Genomic DNA, 21,397 nt, shown 5'->3' with positions numbered 1-21,397 from the left:
AACCAGGGTTCTTCGGTATCTCAGCTGATTGTAACTGAGAAGATCACTTTTTTAGACTCCTTATAATTGTATATAAAAATGTGGAGACACAAATTATCTTTTAGAAAGTAGACTTTTGCTCACTTCTCTGTCTTTTTCTTCATATTGTGTTTCATTCCTTTGGTGACTAGAGTCACGTCAGCTGTATCGTTACTGCCCCTCTTCATGTAGGCAGCTTACTAACACTAAAGAAAATCAACATCTGTGTTCCACAGAAAAGGTTACTCTGAGTGTTGGTTTATAATATGTACCAGATTTGACTCTGAATATGCTTTATTTATGTCTAATATTCAATTCCGTCCTCAAAATAAGATTTGGCATCATTGAGAAAATAGTGCCAAGAACGAGCTACAAGTCCTGAAGACAGTTCCTAAACAGAGAGTGGGCATTCTGGAGTAGCTTTACCTAATGCCACAGTAATGGATAATTTTACCATAGAGAAGGGCAGTGCCTTATTCCAGGTAAGAAGTAAAAACAAAATCTTCTTTTGCAACGGCTCTAAGTCTCACTGAATTTTCCGGCTATTGGTGTAAGGATATTTAGCTGTCTTCCCAGAGTAAATGATCTGAGCTAGACATGTCCCTTTAGGGTCGTACTTCATGGAGGAAAATATTGGAATTTAACAAAAGGGTTCTATTTTATTATTAGATGTTGAAACTTAATATATGGGTGACACTATACGTATCATTGGAACTTTGGTACTCTTTTGGAATCTTGATCATTTTAGAATAGCATTTATTTGTCTTATTGTCTAGTTTAGTGATTCTCAACCCTGGCTTGGCCATAGGATCACCTAGATTTTAAAAAATACTGATGTCCTGCATCCAGCTCCAATTTTCTGATTTAATAGGTCTGGGCTTGGACCCAGAAATCCTAGTTGTTTTTTTTTTTAACAACTCACTCGGTGTTTTTAATGTTCAGCTTTGCACTGTCTGGTTAGTTTATAAACCTGTGATTTCCATTATTAAGTTTAGCTGGTTCCCATTAGCACAAATACTGGGAAAATTTCCTTTAAAACATAAAGTTAAAAAAAACCCAAAACCCAGTACCAACAACTAGAGTTAAATAATTATATAAAGTAATGCCAGTTCTATTGAGCTTTGCATAAATGTATAAATTTAGCCCAAAGAACAAAACAGAGATTAAAGCCACAGAGCCAGAACTTGAACTAGGATCCTTAATGGAGATTAATATTTTCTTCAGCAGTCTGCCAGCTGAATCATGGTCTAATTAAATAGTTCAGATTTAGTGAGTTTGCATTTAAAGTATTAGCAGCTCCGAGAATGGGTAAAGCTAAAATGAGTTAGAATCTTTTCTGTAAATGGGAAGTTAAATTATCATAGTAATTTGATTAAATCATTTTTAAATCTCTCAAGCTAAATCACCGCCTTTAAAGAATAGTTTGAAGTCTTAATTGCTGTTTGTGAGCATATCTCTCTGCTATTTGTTCTCGCCTCATTTCCTGTGACATCCTATAATATATCTCCCGCCAGGCAAGAGCAGTGGGGAAGGCAAGACTTGGACTCGGGGCTGAGGTGACCGTACTTCATTCAAGCATTTAAAGATCTGCCATGTTGAAGAAGGAAATTTATCCTGTATTGTTTCAGTAGTTAGAACCAGGACCAAAGGATGGAAGTTAGAGGCAGATTTGGGAAAATATGAAGAAGCCACTTCTAACAATTAGTTCTGGCCCTTGTTAAGTAGAATGCTCTCCATGTAACTGGCAATGTCTTTATTAGAAATGTTGTAGAGAAGATTCTTGCTGAAGACGCAAAGTTGAACGAGATGAGCTTAAGAGGACGATTTCAGCTCTTTAAAAAAAAAAAGGAAATGCCATGTCCGGTGTTATAAATTCTGGCAGCACACTTTGATTTAAAGACATCAGAGTGTAAGCCTACCCTGACACTCACTAGCAGCCGCCTGCCTTGCAGGGCTGTTGGGAGATGAATGAGGCAATGTTCATAAAGTGCTTACCACAGGCCTCACCCAAAACAGGTGCTTAAGAAATGGTATGTTTATTATATTTATTCTGCTTTTTAAATTTTTTTTTCTTTTTATCTTTTTTATTTTAATTATTTATTTATGGCTGTGTTGGGTCTTCGTTTCTGTGCGAGGGCTTTCTCCAGTTGCGGCAAGCGGGGGCCACTCTTCATCGCGGTGCGCGGGCCTCTCACTATCGCGGCCTCTCTTGTTGCGGAGCACAGGCTCCAGACGCGCAGGCTCAGTAGTTGTGGCTCACGGGCCCAGTTGCTCCGCGGCATGTGGGATCTTCCCAGACCAGGGCTCGAACCCGTGTCCCCTGCATTGGCAGGCAGATTCTCAACCACTGCGCCACCAAGGAAGCCCTTTTTCTTTTTTTTTTTTTTTAATTTTTTGGCCACACTGCGTGGCATGCGGGGTCTTAGTTCCCTGACCAGGGATCAAACCCGTACCTCCTGCAGTGGAAGCACAGAGTCTTAACCACTGGACAGCCAGGGAAGTCCCTATTCTGCTTTTTTAAATCAGTGTATTTATTCTGCTTTATAAAAAAATCAATCTGTTTGGAAAACCGCTATTTTGTTTTAATTGTGTCTGTAAAGAATGCAGTTCCTTTTTTCCTCATCCATTTCTTCCCCGCTGTTTTCACTTAGAGTGTTAACGTTTAGTCCCCAGATAGGTTGGGTGAGGCCACCTCATCCCGGTTCCCTTAGGTACAAAGGTCAATCTTCTGTGTATCTAAGCACTCACCGTTAGTGTGTGTCCATGCCCACCATTTTCCCCTGACAGTATTTAAGTGCAAACATAGAAATAAAACATATCAGAGCATGTTGTTGTCACCTCTGTGACTGTTTTTTTTTTGGTCACTTTCATTACCGCCCCCTTAGACAACTTTGGAAATTTCGTGTGCTTGTTTCTAAGAGAAGACACACAGGAAGTGGTTGGAATTGCTATGCTGAAAGGCACCATATGGCAGGAAAGCCTAGGTAGAAACAGCCCATCGGAAAGGCCAGGGTTCATGCTGGAGAATGTCTGGAGTTCCACTCCAGGACACCACAGTCAACGTTTCCCACCTAGAAGAATTCCTTCTTTTGGCTCCACCAGGCAGGAATCGAGTCTTGAGCAGTAAACCCTTATAAGCAACTATATTCCAGAATATTCAAAACTCTTTTAAAGAAATGTGTTATTAACCACCTCACGTAAATGGTGGTCAATTCGCCAATGATGTGATGAAACGATTTTAAAATGACAATGTAAAAAAAAAAAAAAAGCAGTAAAGAAAATACGAAGAAGTTTTAAAAACCTTTATTGGGTATAGCCATTGATCTTTTAAGTACCTTGCCGTAATTTTTTTTATCATATGTTTAGCTACTTGATTTTCAATTACATTTCCTCTCTCTTTTTGGGCATGTGATCTGATATTGATATTTGAATGATATGAAAGATTAGGCTAGGTACATATATCTCAGAGCTCTGCATTCTCAGAGAACTAGAATTATTAAACACGAAGAATCCCCCAAAGACGCCGTTATGTGTAATTAACAGATAAACTGTCATCAGAATCAATAAAACGTGCTAAATGATTCAAACTTGTATATAATTAAGTGTCTGTTTTAGCGCTGGAACTGTAACTTTTATTTTTTTTCCCCACATCTCACATTTCTCGCAAGAATAATTGTGGTAACCCTGTTAACCCTTTCCTTGCTTGACTGAATTAGATTTTTAAATTAGTCACTTAAGGGAGAAGTTCACCTTCACAAATGTGAAAAGTATTTCAGAATTCATTGATCTAAAGTCTGCAGAGAAGCAGGCTATGTCAGGATGTTTTAATGAACTGTTAAGAGTACACTAAAAATCCTAAAAAGATGAACAACGTATTGTGATTTCTGTACAGTCTACAACTGAGCATAGTGTTAGGTTCGGTGTGTTTACATGGAGTTCTTAAGATTTTGGTTATCAACTTTTTTTTTCCCTTTTGGGACATATGGGCTTTTTGAGCACAAGGTCTGAATTTTAGACAACGTTACATAGAATAATTTTTTAATAGATGGCCTTTTATAATTGAATGAATGAATAAATACATGAATGAGATAATGAATAAGACAGCCAAGACTGTTATCTGTTAAAGTGCTCACTTAGTCTCAGGAGGAAAGAAACCCACATGTTTTAAATAAAGGCTTTTTGTAGTAATTCCCATGTTCTAAGCCGGTATTGTAAATGATCTACTGCAGTGAAATTTAGAAAAATAAAATGGAGATTTTGGAAATGTGAGAGTCTCTGAACGAATCACAGCGTAGAGAAGTTCAGTAATAAGACTTGAGTTTCATAACTCGAATCAACGTATTTTTTATTGTTGTTAATATTGTTTCTCTTTCTGGCCTTGTACAGACTCCATGCACATAGAAGATGTCGAAGCCGTTCAGAAGCTTCAGGATGTCTTACATGAGGCCTTGCAGGATTACGAGGCCGGCCAGCACATGGAGGACCCTCGCAGGGCTGGCAAATTGCTGATGACACTGCCACTCCTCAGGCAGACCTCTACCAAGGCCGTGCAGCATTTCTACAACATCAAACTGGAGGGCAAAGTCCCCATGCACAAACTTTTTTTGGAAATGCTGGAGGCCAAGGTCTGACTAAAAGCTTCCCCGGGCATCCTATCCTGCACGCCGAAAAAGGGAAAAATAAACCCAAGAGTGATGTCAAAAAAAAACTTAGAGTTTAGTTAACAACATCAAAAATCAAGTAAGACTGCACTGATCATTTAGCAGCAAGACTGTGAAGCAGCTTTCAGATTCCTCTGTATCCTCCTGATGAGTTTTTTTCTACCTTAATCTCATCTTTTCTCCGTTTCTTTTGCTCTTTTTTTCTTTTTCTCCCGCCCTCTTCTCTTTCTCCTTCGTTTCTTGCTTCCTTCATGGCTGGTTCCCCACTCTCTCCTCTCCTTTCTTCCTTCCTTCCTTCTTTCCTTCCCTCCCGCCCTCCTTCCTTTCTTCTTCTACTTTCCTCCCTCTTTTTCTCATTCTTCCCCTTTCTTTTAAATTTTAATAGCTCTGGTTATAAGAAAATGTTGCTGCTTTTCCTTTCTTTTTCTTTCCCTCCCTCCCTTCCTCCTTCCTTCCTTCCTCCTGCTGCTGAACTTTTAAAAGAAGTCTCTAATTGGAGAGTGATGGAAGCCGGCCCTGCCAAAGGATGGAGGTCCATAATATGGATACCAGTGAACTTCTTGTGAACCATAACATCCCCAATGACTAAGGAATCAAAGAGAGAGAACCGCGGTACCTAAGAGTACAGTGCAACATACACAAATTGACTGAGTGCAGTATTAGATTCCAGGGGAGCAGCCTCTAATTAGACGACTTAAGCAACGTTGCATCGGCTGCTTCTTATCATTGCTTTTCCATCTAGATCAGTTACAGCCATTTGATTCCTTAATTGTTTTTTCAAGTCTTCCAGGTATTTGTTAGTTTAGCGACTATGTAACTTTTTCAGGGAATAGTTTAAGCTTTATTCATTCATGCAATACTAAAGAGAAATAAGAATACTGCAATTTTGTGCTGGCTTTGAACAATTATGAACAATAATGAAGGACAAATGAATCCTGAAGGAAGATTTTTAAAAAAATGTTTCATTTCTTCTTACAAATGGAGATTTTTTTGTACCAGCTTTACCACTTTTCAGCCATTTATTAATATGGGAATTTAACTTACTCAAGCAATAGTTGAAGGGAAGGTGCATATTATCACGGATGCAATTTATGTTGTGTGCCAGTCTGGTCCCAAACATCAATTTCTTAACATGAGCTCCAGTTTACCTAAATGTTCACTGACACAAAGGATTAGATTACACCTGCGGTGACTCCGAGTAGTCACGTATATAAGCACTACACATGGAATACAGATCTGTAGAATGATCAGGAGTGTACCTCTCTACCTGGGAGGTCCAGTTGCCATAGGATTTCTAGCTGCCACGGTGGTTAGGAATGAGTTACTGCCTGTTTGCAGAGTTACAGACCTTTTCTCAGAAGGAGCTGTGAGCCAGTATTCACCTAAGAGGCAATAAGGCAAATGCCAGAATTTGAAAAAAAAAATTCATCCAAGACAGCAGACACCTGACCAAATTCTAAAACCTAATCTCTATGGGTTGATTCATTTAGGAATGTTTGTCTAAATTAATCTGCAGTTTTTACCAAGAGCTAAGCCAATCTATGTGCTTTTTAACCAGTATTGTCACAGCAAGAAAGTCAGTCAGGTCCCAGACTGTTAAGAGGTGTAATCTAATGAAGAAATCAATTAGATACCCCCGAAATCTACAATCGCTGAATAACCAATAAACAGTAACCTCCATCAAATGCTATACCAATGGACCAGTGTTAGTAGCTGCTCCCTGTATTATGTGAACAGTCTTATTCTATGTACACAGATGTAATTAAAATTGTAATCCTAACAAACAAAAGAAATGTAGTTCAGCTTTTCAATGTTTCATGTTTGCTGTGCTTTTCTGAATTTTATGTTGCATTCAAAGACTGTTGTCTTGTTCTTGTGGTGTTTGGATTCTTGTGGTGTGTGCTTTTAGACACAGGGTAGAATTAGAGACAATATTGGATGTACAATTCCTCAGGAGACTACAGTAGTATATTCTATTCCTTACCATTAATAAGGTTCTTCCTAATAATAATTAAGAGATTGAAACTCCAAACAAGTATTCATTATGAACAGATACACATCAAAATCATAATGATATTTTCAAAACAAGGAATAATTTCTCTAATGGTTTATTATAGAATACCAATGTATAGCTTAGAAATAAAACTTTGAATATTTCAAGAATATAGATAAGTCTAATTTTTAAATGCTGTATATATGGCTTTCACTCAATCATCTCTCAGATGTTGTTATAAACTCGCTCTGTGTTGTTGCGAAACTTTTTGGTGCGGACACGTTTCCAAAACTATTGCTACTTTGTGTGCTTTAAACAAAATACCTTGGGTTGATGTTTCATCAACCTAGTGCTAGGAATACTGTGTATCTATCATTAGCTATATGGGACTATAATTGTAGATTGTGGTTTCTCAGTAGAGAAGTGACTGTAGTGTGATTCTAGATAAATCATCATTAGCAATTCATTCAGATGGTCAATAACTTGAAATTTATAGCTGTGATAGGAGTTCAGAAATTGGCACATCCCTTGAAAAATAACAACGGAAAATACAACTCCTGGGGAAAAAAAAAAGGTGCTGATTCTCTAAGATTATTTATATATGTAAGTGTTTAAAAAAGATTATTTTCCAGACAGTTTGTGCAGGGTTTAAGTTACTACTATTCAACCACACTATATATATAAATAAAATATATACAATATATACATTGTTTTCACTGTATCACATTAAAGTACTTGGGCTTAAGGAGTAAAAGCCAACCAACTGAAAACGCAAGATGGAGAGAATAAAAAGAACGAAGAACAATTTTTAGTTTTCAGTGTAATTGACTCTCAGCATTGCAAGAGAACAAGTATCTCACAAATAGGAAACACAACTAAAATTTAGATCTAAAAGAACTGCACGGGCTTTAGGGTAAATGCTTCATCTTAAACCTCGCTTGAGGTAAGTTTTTCAAGTTTCAAGCAAGACCATTTACTTAATGTGAAGTATTGGAAAGTTATCAAGGTGTATGTTTTAGCCGTATGATTTTAATTGTAATTTTGCTTCTTTTAGGTTTGTTCTTATTTAAAGCAATATGATTGTGTGACTACCTGTAGTTACACTTGTGTTTCAATCAGATCAGATTGTTGTATTTATTCCACTATTTTGCATTTAAATGATAACATAAAAGATATAAAAAATTTAAAACTGCTATTTTTCTTATAGAAGAGAAAATGAGTGTTGGTGATTGTATTTTAATTATTTAAGCGTCTCTGTTTACCTGCCTAGGAAAACATTTTATGGCAGTCTTATGTGCAAAGATCGTAAAAGGACAAAAAAAATTTTAACTGCTTATAATAATCCAGGAGTTGCATTATAGCCAGTAGTAAAAAGAATAATAATAATAAAACCTTGTCTATAGCTGTAGATGGGCTTCACATCTGTAAAGCAATCAATTGTATATTTTTGTGATGTGTACCATACTGTGTGCTCCAGCAAATGTCCATTTGTGTAAATGTATTTATTTTATATTGTATATATTGTTAAATGCAAAAGGGAGATATGATTCTGTAACTCCAATCAGTTCAGATGTGTAACTCAAATTATTATGCCTTTCAGGATGACGGTAGAGCAATATTAAACATGCTTCCACTTTTGATTGCTCTTTTGTACGGTGTTTTCTTTTTTCACGCTCCCTCCCCCACTAAAGAACCAAATCAGTAAACACTGCCCTTTGTTGCTTGCATTCAAAGAGTATCTGAGTACCTGTTCCCTAAAAATAAAGTGGGAGGTTAAAGAAGAGCTATATAAAGGCTTGTCAGAATGAATTCTAGGGTGCCAAGAGACATTTTGCATATTTAAGAGTATGCAAAGTGTCTCAGGCACATTAGAATTCATTCTGACAAGCCTTTATATAGCTCTTATTTAATCTTAAAGCATCTCCACATCATTCTGCATTACTCCAAATTGTCGCCTCTATGTCAATGTCATAACAGAAAACTTTCCCCCTATTTTAAGATCCTATTAAAATCTGCTAGAGATACCTATTATTTCCCTCCATCCACAATTAAATCAGGCGCTGGCTCTGAGCTTGGCAGCCAGCTGAGCTGCAGAGTCCGCGGAGCAGCGCTGAGCGGAGTGGCCGGCAGGATTTCCTCAACAGGGCAGCAGCAGAGCTTCTAGATCGGTGAGCCTGAGGACGGGGAGCTCTCTTGGAACTCAGGAGGGTTAAACAGCACTGCTGACAGCAAGTGGCTTCCCCTTGGCTTTTTTGCCGGGAGAGGTGAGGGCCCTTGCTGCTCAGGGTCAGCTATTCTTCCACGGGCCCCTCCTGGAGCCATCAGCAAGGTGCTGATATGTGCTTTCTTGGCTTCTCTGCCTATCCGGACAGCGTCCTGTCATTGTGTTTGCCCACTGTGTTTCTCACCTTTCCGAGGTGGCTGGTTCTCTAGAGAAGCAAGCTGATGGCACAAAAGCCCCCCCCCCGCACTGCATCCGATTTAGGGGCGTGAGATTACCTAAATCACTAAGATGCACTAGCTGGCCGCAGAACTCAAGACTTGTCTTTCCTATTCGCATGTCCTTTGAGTGGCAGTAGCCCAACGTAGAATCCGACATGTTTTATTATGGATAGTTGCAAAATATTTGGGTAAAACTGAGACCATGCAGGAGACAAACCTAAGAAGGAAAATCATGCCTGTAATCTTCCAATAGGTCCTCATTTAAAAGTATGTATTCTACACACACACACACGCACACACACACACACACACACACACACATGCTTTTGAGAACTTCTATGTCAGAATTCTGTTTTTTATAATTTAGAATTATTACAGAGCAGCTTTGCTGGTACTGATATATTTATCACGGTTGCCTCAGGTGTAAAAAATAACAACGTAGGATTTTGACATTTGTTGCATTTCTTGGTATATAAACAACTAGGAGATTTGACAAATGAGTTATGTGTTTATGTTAAAGGATCACTTTTATTTTTACCTGTTGTGTATAAGTGATTTTTTTTTTTAAGTGGTGGTTCTCGAACTTGGCAGAATATTGGAATCATGTGAAGAAATGTTAAAAATCCCTGGCGCTCATATTGAAGATTGGGGTTTAATTGGCCTGGGCTTTGGAATAGTTTAAAACAATCTCCAGGTGATTCTAATGTGAAGACAAAATGAGGAAACCACTGCTTTAAAGTTTTATACTTTCCTCAAATAAGCCAGGAATGTTCTAAAAAATTAAAAAAAAAAACCTTTTCAGATATTGGCTCTGAATTTTTGTGAGAGTTTTAGACTATCTTTTTTTTTTTAATATCAGGACAAAAGGACTTAACCTTTTTACTTTTTAACTCACAAAGCCAATGAAATGCATTTGGATGGTTTTCACCTCCACTCCCCCCCTCCAGCTACTCCCCCCACAACCCTCCCACCTCCATCCTGCCCCAGCACACGTGGAGAACACACGTTTTCTTCGATGATTCCCAAGCCACATCTTCTGGTTATGCCCCAGGTAAAAATGGAGATACCTGTTAAACACCTGTACAGAATATCACACAATCTTTTTTTTTTTTGAGTCGTGCTCATTTGGCCCTTTCATGTGCTTTAAAATTAATTTAGGTATGGTTCAAAATGCCTGTTTTTTCCCTACTGAAAAAACAAAAGAGCAACCCAATTAGAACAAAATTGATTTCTTGGAATGATTCCTGTTACCTATATTTTGCAAGTTGCTGATTTAGGTAAGAGGTAGAAATGAAATAGAACTGAGATAGAATATTTCATTCTTGGGCCTATGCAAAAACTTTAGGTACACTTTGTTTGTTGTTTAATTTGTGATTAAACTGTCAAAGAAAAGAGAAATGCTTAAGGTTTTTGTTTCATCTACAATGGTGTACACATGGAATGGAAAGTTCCATAGTCTAATAGACATAGAGGGTTTAAGTCAGTGTCTCTGGCCCTTTCAGGTCTCTAAATCTAGCTTCTGGTGCCCCTTGGTAGTGTGGAAAAACAATGAAACAAGTAGCAGTAGACTGATTGTACACTGAATCTTATTATGAAACAAAACAGAAAAGAAAGGGATTTCAAAATATAATCCCCCTTTCCCAGGAGTATTTGTCTTGTTCTCCGTGAAGTTAAAGGTCTGAAATAATGTGCCCATCAGGGGCTCAATGTTGCATGTCCATGCCAGTTGGTCCAAGGGCTTGTTATGATGGTAATGACCTACTGAAACGTGAGCTTGGATTGCAACAATACAATTGCTACCAGCTCACCCGCTGGGAGAAATATTTTATTATTGTCAAATGTCCTCCATAGAGATTTGTTTTGCCTGTTCCTGTTTAAATTAAATTCAAAGCAGAACTGCATTACTATTTCTCTGGAGTCTATTTGAGAAAACAACGACTCTCAAAATTTAGGATTCCTAGCTAGTTCAAATTTGTTTATTAGCAGAAAAATTACGATAGGTGACATTATAGCTGCAGGAATATTAGGATTGCAGCCACACAAGAGATTTACATACCGAGTCTATGGCCTGAAAGCAAGAGAACTCCCTTTTTCATTACAGATGCCAGTCAGATTAATAATTAACTATTCCATCAATGGTACAACCTTAAAAAAAGATGACCCAATGTACTAATGGCATTGCCATAACATGCCACAGAATTTTGGCCATGAGAAAATTTGCTCCAAGTCAGAAGTGTTTTTAAACTTAAGATCATAAACCAAATGTGTATGTATGTGTGTGTATAAAAATATTTTTAAACAACAGCATAGTCAACATAGCACAGAAGCCCCAAGCATGAATGAAAATGCTCTTTGAGCATAATATACCTTTTCCAATATTCTTTTTTAAAAGAATTGGAAAGAATGTCCTAGCATATATGGAATTATCTGGATCATTTTGCGAGAGGCCTTGACAAAGGATTTTGAAACAGTGAAGTTTTTAATCAATACAAATTTTGTTACAGACAGTCAAATTGGAACTGGATCTTATTCTACCAAAAAAAAAAAAAAAAAAAAAAAAAGCCTGTTTTAGCTTTGTGAAAATCATAGTAGCTTGTGTGTTCCATAATAGACTGAACTTTGGAGAGCTGGTTTTGAGAAATGCAGACAAACTTTTGGGAGGGGTCACTAAAAGAACCTAACAGGAAAATATTTCAGACTAGCAGGAACATTAAATCACACTATTCACACTCCAATTCAATCTGCCATGCTTAGTCAAATTTCACAGTTTTGTTAGGAAGTGAAGAACTGGCAGCTTTAAAAAAAAAAAAAAAATAGCACAGAAAACTAAAGTCATAAGAGCAGTTTCCAAAATGAGGTCTAGAGCTATGCAAGTCTTGTTTTTTTTCCTCTTAAATTATGAGATTTCATATCATTACAAATGAAAAATACTAAACATTAATGTAAAAAAATCCTGCTGATACTTCTGTATTAATCTCTTTGAGATTCCTCTCCACTAGACTTTTATTTTGCCTTGGTTTTCCTTTAGTGAACAAAATAATTGACCAGCCCTAGGGTATCAACTTTATGCTTCTAAATCAAAATAAATATATAGCTTATATTTTCAAGTCTATGTATTGAAAAAAATCCCTTCCTCCACAAAAAGAAAATACGTAGTTGAGAATAATTTCTGGGATGGGTAATAAGTAAAATGATGTTTAGATATGTGGATGTTTTTACACACAGGGATTCTATGGCATGTGACTTCCTTGCTGCTGGTGATAAGGTTTTCAATTCCTTAAAACAATCAATAATGCAATGTACATCTTTGGATGTCTTTCCTATGGACCAATATAATTTGAATTAGATAGGTTTGAATTCCCACCAGCAGTACGTTTTGATTCATTTTCCCTCAGCAGCATATAATTTTATTTTGCTCTTTAATTTTACTAACTTGATTATTTTTAAAATGGCATATTATTGTTTCGACTTACACTTCTTTGAACATCTTTTCATATTCTTGTACCAGCTCAGGCTCCCCTTTCTGTGAATTGCCTATTCATAACCTTTGATCTTGTTTTCTATTGGGTTTCCTATCATTTTCTTGTTCATTTGCAGGAGTTCTTTGTATATTTTAGATACTGATCCTTGTCAGTTTCAGTTTTTGCAAATGTCTTCTCCTAGTCTGTCACGCATCTAGAAACTTTGACCTTTGTCTTTGTTCACCAGAAATTATTAATTGTGATATTGATGCATCAGTTTGATCCTTGTGCTTTCAAAGTTAAGAATATATGTTTATAATTTTCTGCAGTTATTTTTATAATTTAAATTTTACATTTAGGTCTTTTAAAATCCTGTTTGGATGTTTTTAATGTGATATAAGGTTGAAATTTATTTCTCTACTTCTCTGTTCTCTACCAATGTATGATGTCAAATCTATATTATATCAAACTACCATGTATAAAGAAATCTATTTCTTGATTTTTTATTATGCTTTTCAGACAATCTATATGCTACTGCCACAATATTATATTACTTTATTACTATAGTTTTGTAGTTTGTCTTAATATCTTATAGAATGTATCCTCCACTCATCGCCACACACTTTGTCTTATTTATCAAATTCTTAGTGTTTTAGAGAATTTTTTCTTTCTCATACATTTCAAAATGTTTTTTCAATTCTCTATAAATTGACATTTTTTTCAATTTTCTTCTATAAATTTTATTAGAATTTTTTAATGTACAAATTAATTTGGAGAAAGTTAATATTTTTATAAATCAAATTCAGTGAATGTATTATAGATCTCCATTTATTCATATCTTCTATTTCTCTTTTGTTCTTTTCTTTTTCTATTAATTTTTATTGGAGTATAGGTGATTTACAATGTTGTGTTAGTTTCAGGTGTACAGCAAAGTGAATCAGTTATACATATACATATAGCCACTCTTTTTTAGATTCCTTTCCCATACAGGCCATTACAGAGTATTGAGTTGGGTTCCCTATGCTATACAGTAGGTCCTTATTAGTTATCTGTTTTATATATAGTAGTGTGTATATGTCAATCCCAATCTCCCAATTTATCCCTGCCCCCCCTTACCCCCTGGTAACCATAAGTTTGTTTTCTACATCTGTAACTCTATTTCTGTTTTGTAGATAAGTTCATTTGTACCCCTTTTTTAGATTCCACATATAAGCAATGTCATATGTATTTGTCTTTCTGTGTCTGACTTACTTCACTCAGTATGACAATCTCTAGGTCCATCCATGTTGCTGCAAATGGCATTATTTTGTTCTCTTTTTATGGCTGAGTAGTATTCCATTGCATATATGTACCACATCTTCTTTATTCATTCCTCTGTCATGGGACATTTAGGTTGCTTCCATGTCCTGGCTATTGTAAATAGTGCTGCAATGAACATTGGGGTGCATGTATCTTTTCAAATTATGGTTATTTCTTTAAAAGAGGTTTTTTTTTTTTTTTATTGAAGTGTAGTTGATTTACAATGTTATGTTAATTTCTGGTGTACAGCAAAGTGATTCAGTTAGACATATATATACATTCTTTTTCATATTCTTTTCCATTTGCTTTATCACACGATATTGAATACAGTTCCCTGTGTTATACAGTAAGACCTTGTTGTTTATCCATTCTATATATGATAGTTTGCATCTGCTAATCCCAAACTCCCACTCCATCTCTCCCCAATCCTCCCTCCCCCTGGCAACCACAAGTCTGTTCTTTATGTCTGTGAGTCTAATTCTGTTTCATAGTTAAGTTCATTTGTGTCATATTTTAGATTCCACATGTAAGTGATATCATATGGTATTTGTCTTTCTCTTTCTGACTTCCTTCACTTAGTATGATCATCTCTAGTTCCATCCATGTTTCTGCAAATGGCATTATTTTGTTCTTTTTTATGGCTCAGTAGTATTCCATTGCATATATGTACCACATCTTCTTTATCCATTCATCTGTTGATGGACATTTAGGTTGCTTCCATGTCTTGGTTATTGTGAATAGTGCTGCTATGAACATAGGGGTGCATGTATCTTTTTGAATTATCCTTTTATTGGGATATATGCCCAGGAGTGGATTGTTGCATATAGCAACTCTATTTTTAACGTTTGAGGAACCACCATATTGTTTTCCATAGTGGCTGCAACGATTCACATTCCCACCAACAGTGTAGGAGGGTTCCCTTTTCTCTACTTCCTCTCCAGTATTTGCTATTTGTAGACTGTTTAATGATGGCCATTCTGACTGGTGTGAGGTGGTACCTCACCATAGTTTTGATTTGCATTTCTCTAATATTTACCAATATTGAGCATCTTTTCATGTGCCTATTGGCCATCTGTATGTCTTCTTTGAAGAAATGTCTATTTTGTTCTTCTACCTATTTTTCAAGTGCATTGTATGTTTTTTGTTATTGAGTTGTATGAGCTGTTTGTATACTTTGGAAATGAAGCCTTTGTTGTTCACATCGTTTGCAAATATCTTCTCCCGTCCCACAGGTTGTCTTTTCATTTTGTTTATGGTTTCCTTTGCTGTGCAAAAGCTTATAAGTTTGATTAGATCACATTTGTTTATTTTGCTTTTATTTCTATTGCCTTGGGAGACTGACCTCAGAAAACATTGATACGATTTATGTCAGAGGATGTTTTGCCTATGTTCTAGTAGAGATTAGCTCCGTAAAGTCTCATGCTTTCTTTGAGTCAAATCCTGGGTACCTTATAGATTTGTAGCTATTGCAAATTACAACTTGCTATCTACTTTATTAGTGATTGTTTTGTTATGCTTTGTCTTTTGAATAAAGGAGTACTGTTTCATTTTACATATTGATCTTAAACTTGGGAATTTGCTGAACTTCCTTATTAGTTCTAATCATTTGTGTACAGTCCTGGATTTTCTATGTAAATGATCTACATTCCCTCTAAATTCAGATTGCAAACTGATCAGCTTATTTCTGAGTCCATCTCTTTCTCACTGTACCTTCTAATAGGCAGGTAGGAGCAATCGACTCATGATATTAGCATTCTGACTGTAAACCTTCTTTCCCAAGTCCATAAATTTGTTAGATTCATTTTCTTTCTTCCAAGTAACTAAAGACAGAAATTTTGTGAATGGGTTGCCAGTATATAACATGAATTGCCATTTTTCCAGCCTTCAGTAACATTTTTCTAGCTTTCTATAAAAGTTTCCCACTGTCTCTGTCCCAAAGCCACTTCCACATATTTTAGGTTTTCATTATGGCAGAAATTCCATTTCTAGGTACCGATTTTTCTATCAGTCAGTTTTTGGTGTATAATAACCAGAGAACCTCAATGTGGAATAAAATAGGTACTTATTACTTGGAGTTAGAGTGTCTAGAGGGGGCTTGACTGAGTGGTTCTGTGTCAACCTGTGGATCTGGCTGGCTCAGTTCTGCATCTTATGTCTCCCTCTGGGGGCCAGGCTGGAGGGGCAGCAGCTACTCAGAAGATCCTCTTTTCATGATGATCACAGAGGGCACAGGAAAGCACGTCCCAAGGTACCAGCTCATTTCAAGCTCATATCTGTCTCCTGTGGTCTCCCATTGGCCCAAGCAAGTCATGTAGCCAAATCCAAGGTCAAAGAACAGGACAATGTGCTCTGCAATTATGTGGGAGAAACTTGACATTTACATGACAAAGGATGTAGACACAAAGAGAAATAAAGAAATGGAGACGATAATTCAATATATCATAAGTGCTTTGATAATTTCTACTCAGTTGTTCATTTTTAATGACTATATTCAAAGCCACAAATTTCCTTCTTAATACTATTCCACAAAATTTGACAGGTAATGCTTTTGCAAGCATTTAGTTCTAATTTTTCTTATGATTTTCTTTTTAATCAAGAAGTTTTAACCAGCACGGTGTGTTATGTGTATAGATTTCAGGTACATGTTGTTAAATATTTGTTTTAAATACTTGTTGTCATTGATTTCCAATGATATTTTGTTACTGTCAGAGAACACAGTCTGTATGAGGTTGAATCACAGAATTTAAAAAAGCTTTCTTTGTGACTCAGCTAGGATCTGCTTTTTGAGAAAGTTCTACGTGTGCTCAAAAAAGAATGTGAATACTCTGAATGAGGGGTGAAATTTTCATTTGAGCACATTATTAATGTTATTTAAATATTTCATTGCTGCTTATTTTTGTCTGCTTGATATTAGAATTTCTTAAGGGAATGTGTTAGAATCCCCACTTAACAATTATGTATTCATTTATTTGTATGTTTGTCAGTTAATGCTTTATATATTTTGAGTCTATATCACCAATTACATATATGTTCATTACCTTCATGACATCTTAATTGATCGTTCTCTTTAACAGTAAATAATGTCCTTTTAAAAACATTTTTAAACATAGAAATGTGCCTAAAACCTAGGTATTCCTTAATGAATGATGATAAAGCTAACATTTATGAAAGCAATGACCAAGTCAAGAAAGAACATTGTGAGTTTCACAAACATCACACTCATGTTCCTTTCCCAAAACAAAAATAATCATGATTTACTTTTCCTTCTACTCATGTATCTCTAAATAACATAGTAGAAGTTTGTCTGCTTTTGACATTTATATAAATTGAATTATACAGTACATAATATTTTGTGACTGGCTTCTTTCAATCAATATTACTTTTGAGAAGTTCATCCATGTGGTGACTAATAGCAGTTTTTTTATCTTCAGTGTTGTATAGTACTGTTTATTTTTCCAAATGATGGACATTGGATTATATACAGTTTTTGCTAGTACACATAATGCTTCTACAAACTATTAATAACTAGTTTGCCACATCACCTGCTTATATGTACATGCATTTGTTACTATATTCTGAAAGGTAGCATGACTATGTAAGTTCAACCTTAGTAGATACTTTTAAGCTATTTTCCAAAGTGATTGTGTCAATATCTTTTCCTACTCATAGTGTGCAAGAAAGTTCTAAAAGTCTGAATGTTATTGCACACTTTTAAATTTTAGTCATTCTGTTGACTATGTAGTTATATTTTATAATGTTTTTCATTTCCCTGATGACTAATAATATTGGGCACTTTTTCATACTTTTATTAGCCTTTTGGTTTTTTTTTTATGAAATTTCTGTTTAAGCAATTGCACCATTCACCTTTCTGGTGGCCAATACTTACTGATTTGTCGGGGTTTTTTTTTAATATATTCTGGGTATGAACCATTTGTCAGTTTTATATGTAGTAAATAACTTTAACTCTGTGGCTTCCATTTTCGCTCTCTTAATGCTATCTTTTGATGAAGTTCTTAATTTTAATATAATCCAAGTTATCATATCAATCATATTCTGTAGCTTGTGCTTTCTGTGCCCTATTTTAAAAAATCTTTCCCTTCTTTGAGGTTATGAAAATACTTTCAAATATTATCTTCTACAAGTTATACTGTTTTACCTTTCTCTTTTAAGTCTTCAAACTACCTGGAATTGATTTTTGTGTATGACATGAAGTGGAGGTCAAGTTTTCTATCTTTTTGTTTTTCTATATGAACATCCAGTTGTTTAAACACTCAGTGGAAAAGATTGACCTTTCTCTGCAGCTCCAGTGTCACCTTGGCTATACACCGCTCTGTTTCTGGGTCTGCTTTTCTATTCTTTCATTTGTCAGTCTTTGTGCCAATCCTGAACGCTCCTAATTACTTCCTAAAATACTTATCATAAGGCTGAATAGCTGACAGAGCAACTCCTCTTCATGGTGTCTTTTCCCTAAGTATCTTGGCTTTTACCGTTTCTCTGTAAAATATAGAATCATCTTGTTAATTTGCACACACGCACACATACACACACCTGTTAATATTTTAATTAGGATGGCATTGATTCTCTAGATCAATTTGTGGAAAATACATATCTATGTTACCTTGAAACTTGCAATTCGTGAGTACATTATAACCCTCAATTCTATTTTTCTTGAGCTTTTTTATGTTCTTACAATATAGCATCTTTCAAAAGATCTTGAGTGCTTAGAGCATAAGTATTAGAAATATTTTGGTGCTATTGTAAAGGTTATGTCTATAGTTCATTTTTATTTAATTTTATGTTTTGTTTTTTGCCAACATGTAAAATTAAAATTGATTTGTATATTTATTTTGCATCCACCAACCTGGGTAAACTTACATATTAATTCTAATACTTTGTTGGCGGGTTCTTTTGAATGTTTTACATGCTCAAACGTATCTTTCACACAGTCTTTATTTCTCTCCTCTTAACCCTTGTGTCTTTTACTTCTTGCCTTTGTCCTACTGCACCAGCAAAGACCTTCATTCCATGTTAATAAATCTAGTGAGAACAGAACCCTTACCTTATTCCCTGTCTCAAAGTAAATGGTTTTGGCTTTCACCATTAATTTTGATGTAGGCTCCTTATAGACATTCTTTAATAGATAAAGGATGTTTCCTTCTTTTCCACTGATTGCTAAGAATTTTTATACTGCATCGACTTTGAATTTTATCAAATATCTTTTCTTGTATCTGCTAAGATATTCTGTGATTTTTCTTTTTTGTACTGGTAATGTGGCAAGTTATATTGATTGCTATTTTAGTTATTTATTTATTTTTACATCGTTATTGGAGCATAATTGCTTTACAATGTTGTGTTAGTTTCTGCTGTATAACAGAGTGAATCAGCTATATGTATACATATATCCCCATATGCCCTTGATTGCTATTTTAAAATGAAACTAATTTTGCATTCCTGAAGTAAACCAAACTTGATCACGGTATATTAATCTCTTTATATTATGCTGAATTTAGTTTTCTTATGTTTTGTTTAAGAATTTTTCCATCTCTGTTTATGAACAAGAAAATCCTGATTTTTCTCCATAATATAATTTTCAGTTTATGATATAAAGGTTATCATAAAACAAGATGGAAGAAATGTACCTTCTTTATCTTTCCTTCTCTTGAAGAATTTGTATTAGAACCAATCTCATTTATTGTGCTAATCTCAATTATTACGTTATTTCTTTGGTAAATGCGTCATTGAATTTGCCACAGAAACAGTGTGGGCCTGATGTTTTCTCTAGATAAAGTTATTTCCTTAGGACTATACTTTGTAACAATTATGGCATCATGCAAAATTTTCAATCTCTTCTTGTATTATGTTTGACTGACATTTATCCTCAGGCCAGAAGTCTGAAATAAGTTCCACGGGTCCAAAATCAAGATGTCACCAGGACTGAGTTCCCTCCAAAGGCTCTAGAGGAACATCCATTCATTGCTCCTCCAATTACTGGGGGCTGCTAGCGTTCCTTGCTATATGGCTACATTATTCCCATCTTCACATCTCTCTCTGCTCCATCACCACATGGCCCTCTCCACTGCTTGTGTCTTATCTCCCTCTACCTCTCTCTTATAAAGATATTTGTGATGGCATTTAGGACCCGCTGGATAATCTAGTATAATCTCCGCATCTCAAGATCCTTAACTTAATCACACCTGTAAAAAAATCCTTTTCCAAATAAGGTAACATTTACAAATTCCAGGGATTAGGACCTGATATCTTTGGGGTGCATTGTTTACCCTACTGCAGTGGTACTTCCTTTTTCATTGGAATTTCCTTTTATATTGAATATTTGTATACCCTCCTTTCATTTCCTTTTTTTAAAAAATTGAAGTATGGTTGATTTATGATATTGTGTTAGTTTCATCTGTACAGCCTAGTGATTCAGTTATATATACATATTCTTTTCAGATTATTTTCCATTATAGGTTATTACAAGATATTGAATATAGTTCCCTGGGCTATATAGTAAATCCTTGCTGCTTATCTATTTTATGTATAGTAGTTTGTATCTGTTAATCCCACATTCCTAATTTATCCCTCCCCACTTCGCTTTCCCGTTTGGTAACCATAAGTTTGTTTTCCATGTCTGTGTGTCTGTTTTGTATATAGATTCATTTGTATTATTTTTTAGATTCCACGTATAAGTGATATCATACAATATTTGTCTTTCTCTGTCTGGCTTACTTCACTTAGGATGATAATCTCTAGCTCCATCCATGTTGCTGCATATGGTATTATTTCATTCTTTTTATATGTCTGAGTAATATTCCATTGTATATTTATAGCCCATCTTTTTAAGCCATTCATCTGTTTATGGGCACTTGGATTGTTTTCAGGTCTTGGCTATTGTAAATAGTGCTGCTATGAACATTGGAGTGCATGTATCTTTGTGAATTAGAATTTTTGTCTTTTCCAGGTATATACCCAGGAGTGGGATTGCTGGATCATATGGTAGCTCTATTTTTAGTTTTTTAAGGAAACTTCATACTGTTTCCTGCAGTGGCTGCACCAATTTACATTCCCACCAACAGTGTAGGAAGGTTCCCTTTTCTCCACAGCCTCTCCAGCATTTACTCTTAGTAGACTTCTTAATGATGGCTATTCTGACCCATCCCTTCATTCATTTCTTAATCAGTCTTTCCAAGGTTTATGAATTTTAAATGTTTCTTTCAAAGAACAAACTTGGAATTTTTTTGGTCCATTTCTATTGTATGATTGGTGATATGCTAATTCCTATTCTCACTCTCCCCTTTATTATTTGCTCCTTAGATTCATTTACTTTATTTTTTTATCTTCTTGAAATAGATGCTTATTCATTAGTTTTCATCTTTCCTTCATTTTAATATATGTTATGAAATCATCCACATATTTCAGCACTTAGTGTTTTGTTAACATTAAATTCAAAATAATTTTTAATATTGCAAGCTATTTATTCTGTGATCATATTTTATTTAAAAGTATATTTCTTGATTTCCTTTGGT

At 35.4% G+C, this 21,397-nt stretch overlaps 1 protein-coding gene and 1 long non-coding RNA gene across 9 annotated transcripts in view; one reads left to right on the top strand and one right to left on the bottom strand.

The window, feature by feature from the left end:
* Nucleotides 1–8,310, top strand: part of ESRRG (estrogen related receptor gamma) — a 619,726-nt gene extending 611,416 nt beyond the window's left edge. For all 8 annotated transcript variants that reach the window (XM_082427059.1, XM_082427060.1, XM_082427057.1 and 5 more), the window contains one exon: nt 4,405–8,310. In XM_082427059.1, coding sequence (XP_082283185.1) covers nt 4,405–4,649 — 245 coding nt within the window. In that variant the 3' untranslated portion in view covers nt 4,650–8,310. The remainder of the gene's footprint in view (nt 1–4,404) is intronic.
* The window catches only part of LOC309644699, an 887,681-nt gene that overhangs the window by 705,051 nt on the left and 161,233 nt on the right, over nt 1–21,397 (bottom strand). The window lies entirely within an intron of this gene.

Source organism: Balaenoptera physalus (genome assembly GCF_965194825.1).
Source record: "Balaenoptera physalus genome assembly, chromosome: 1".
In the NCBI taxonomy this organism is placed as follows: Eukaryota; Metazoa; Chordata; class Mammalia; order Artiodactyla; family Balaenopteridae; genus Balaenoptera; species Balaenoptera physalus.
Note: the sequence above shows the minus strand (reverse complement) of the source record. Positions and strands in the feature narration are given on the sequence as shown.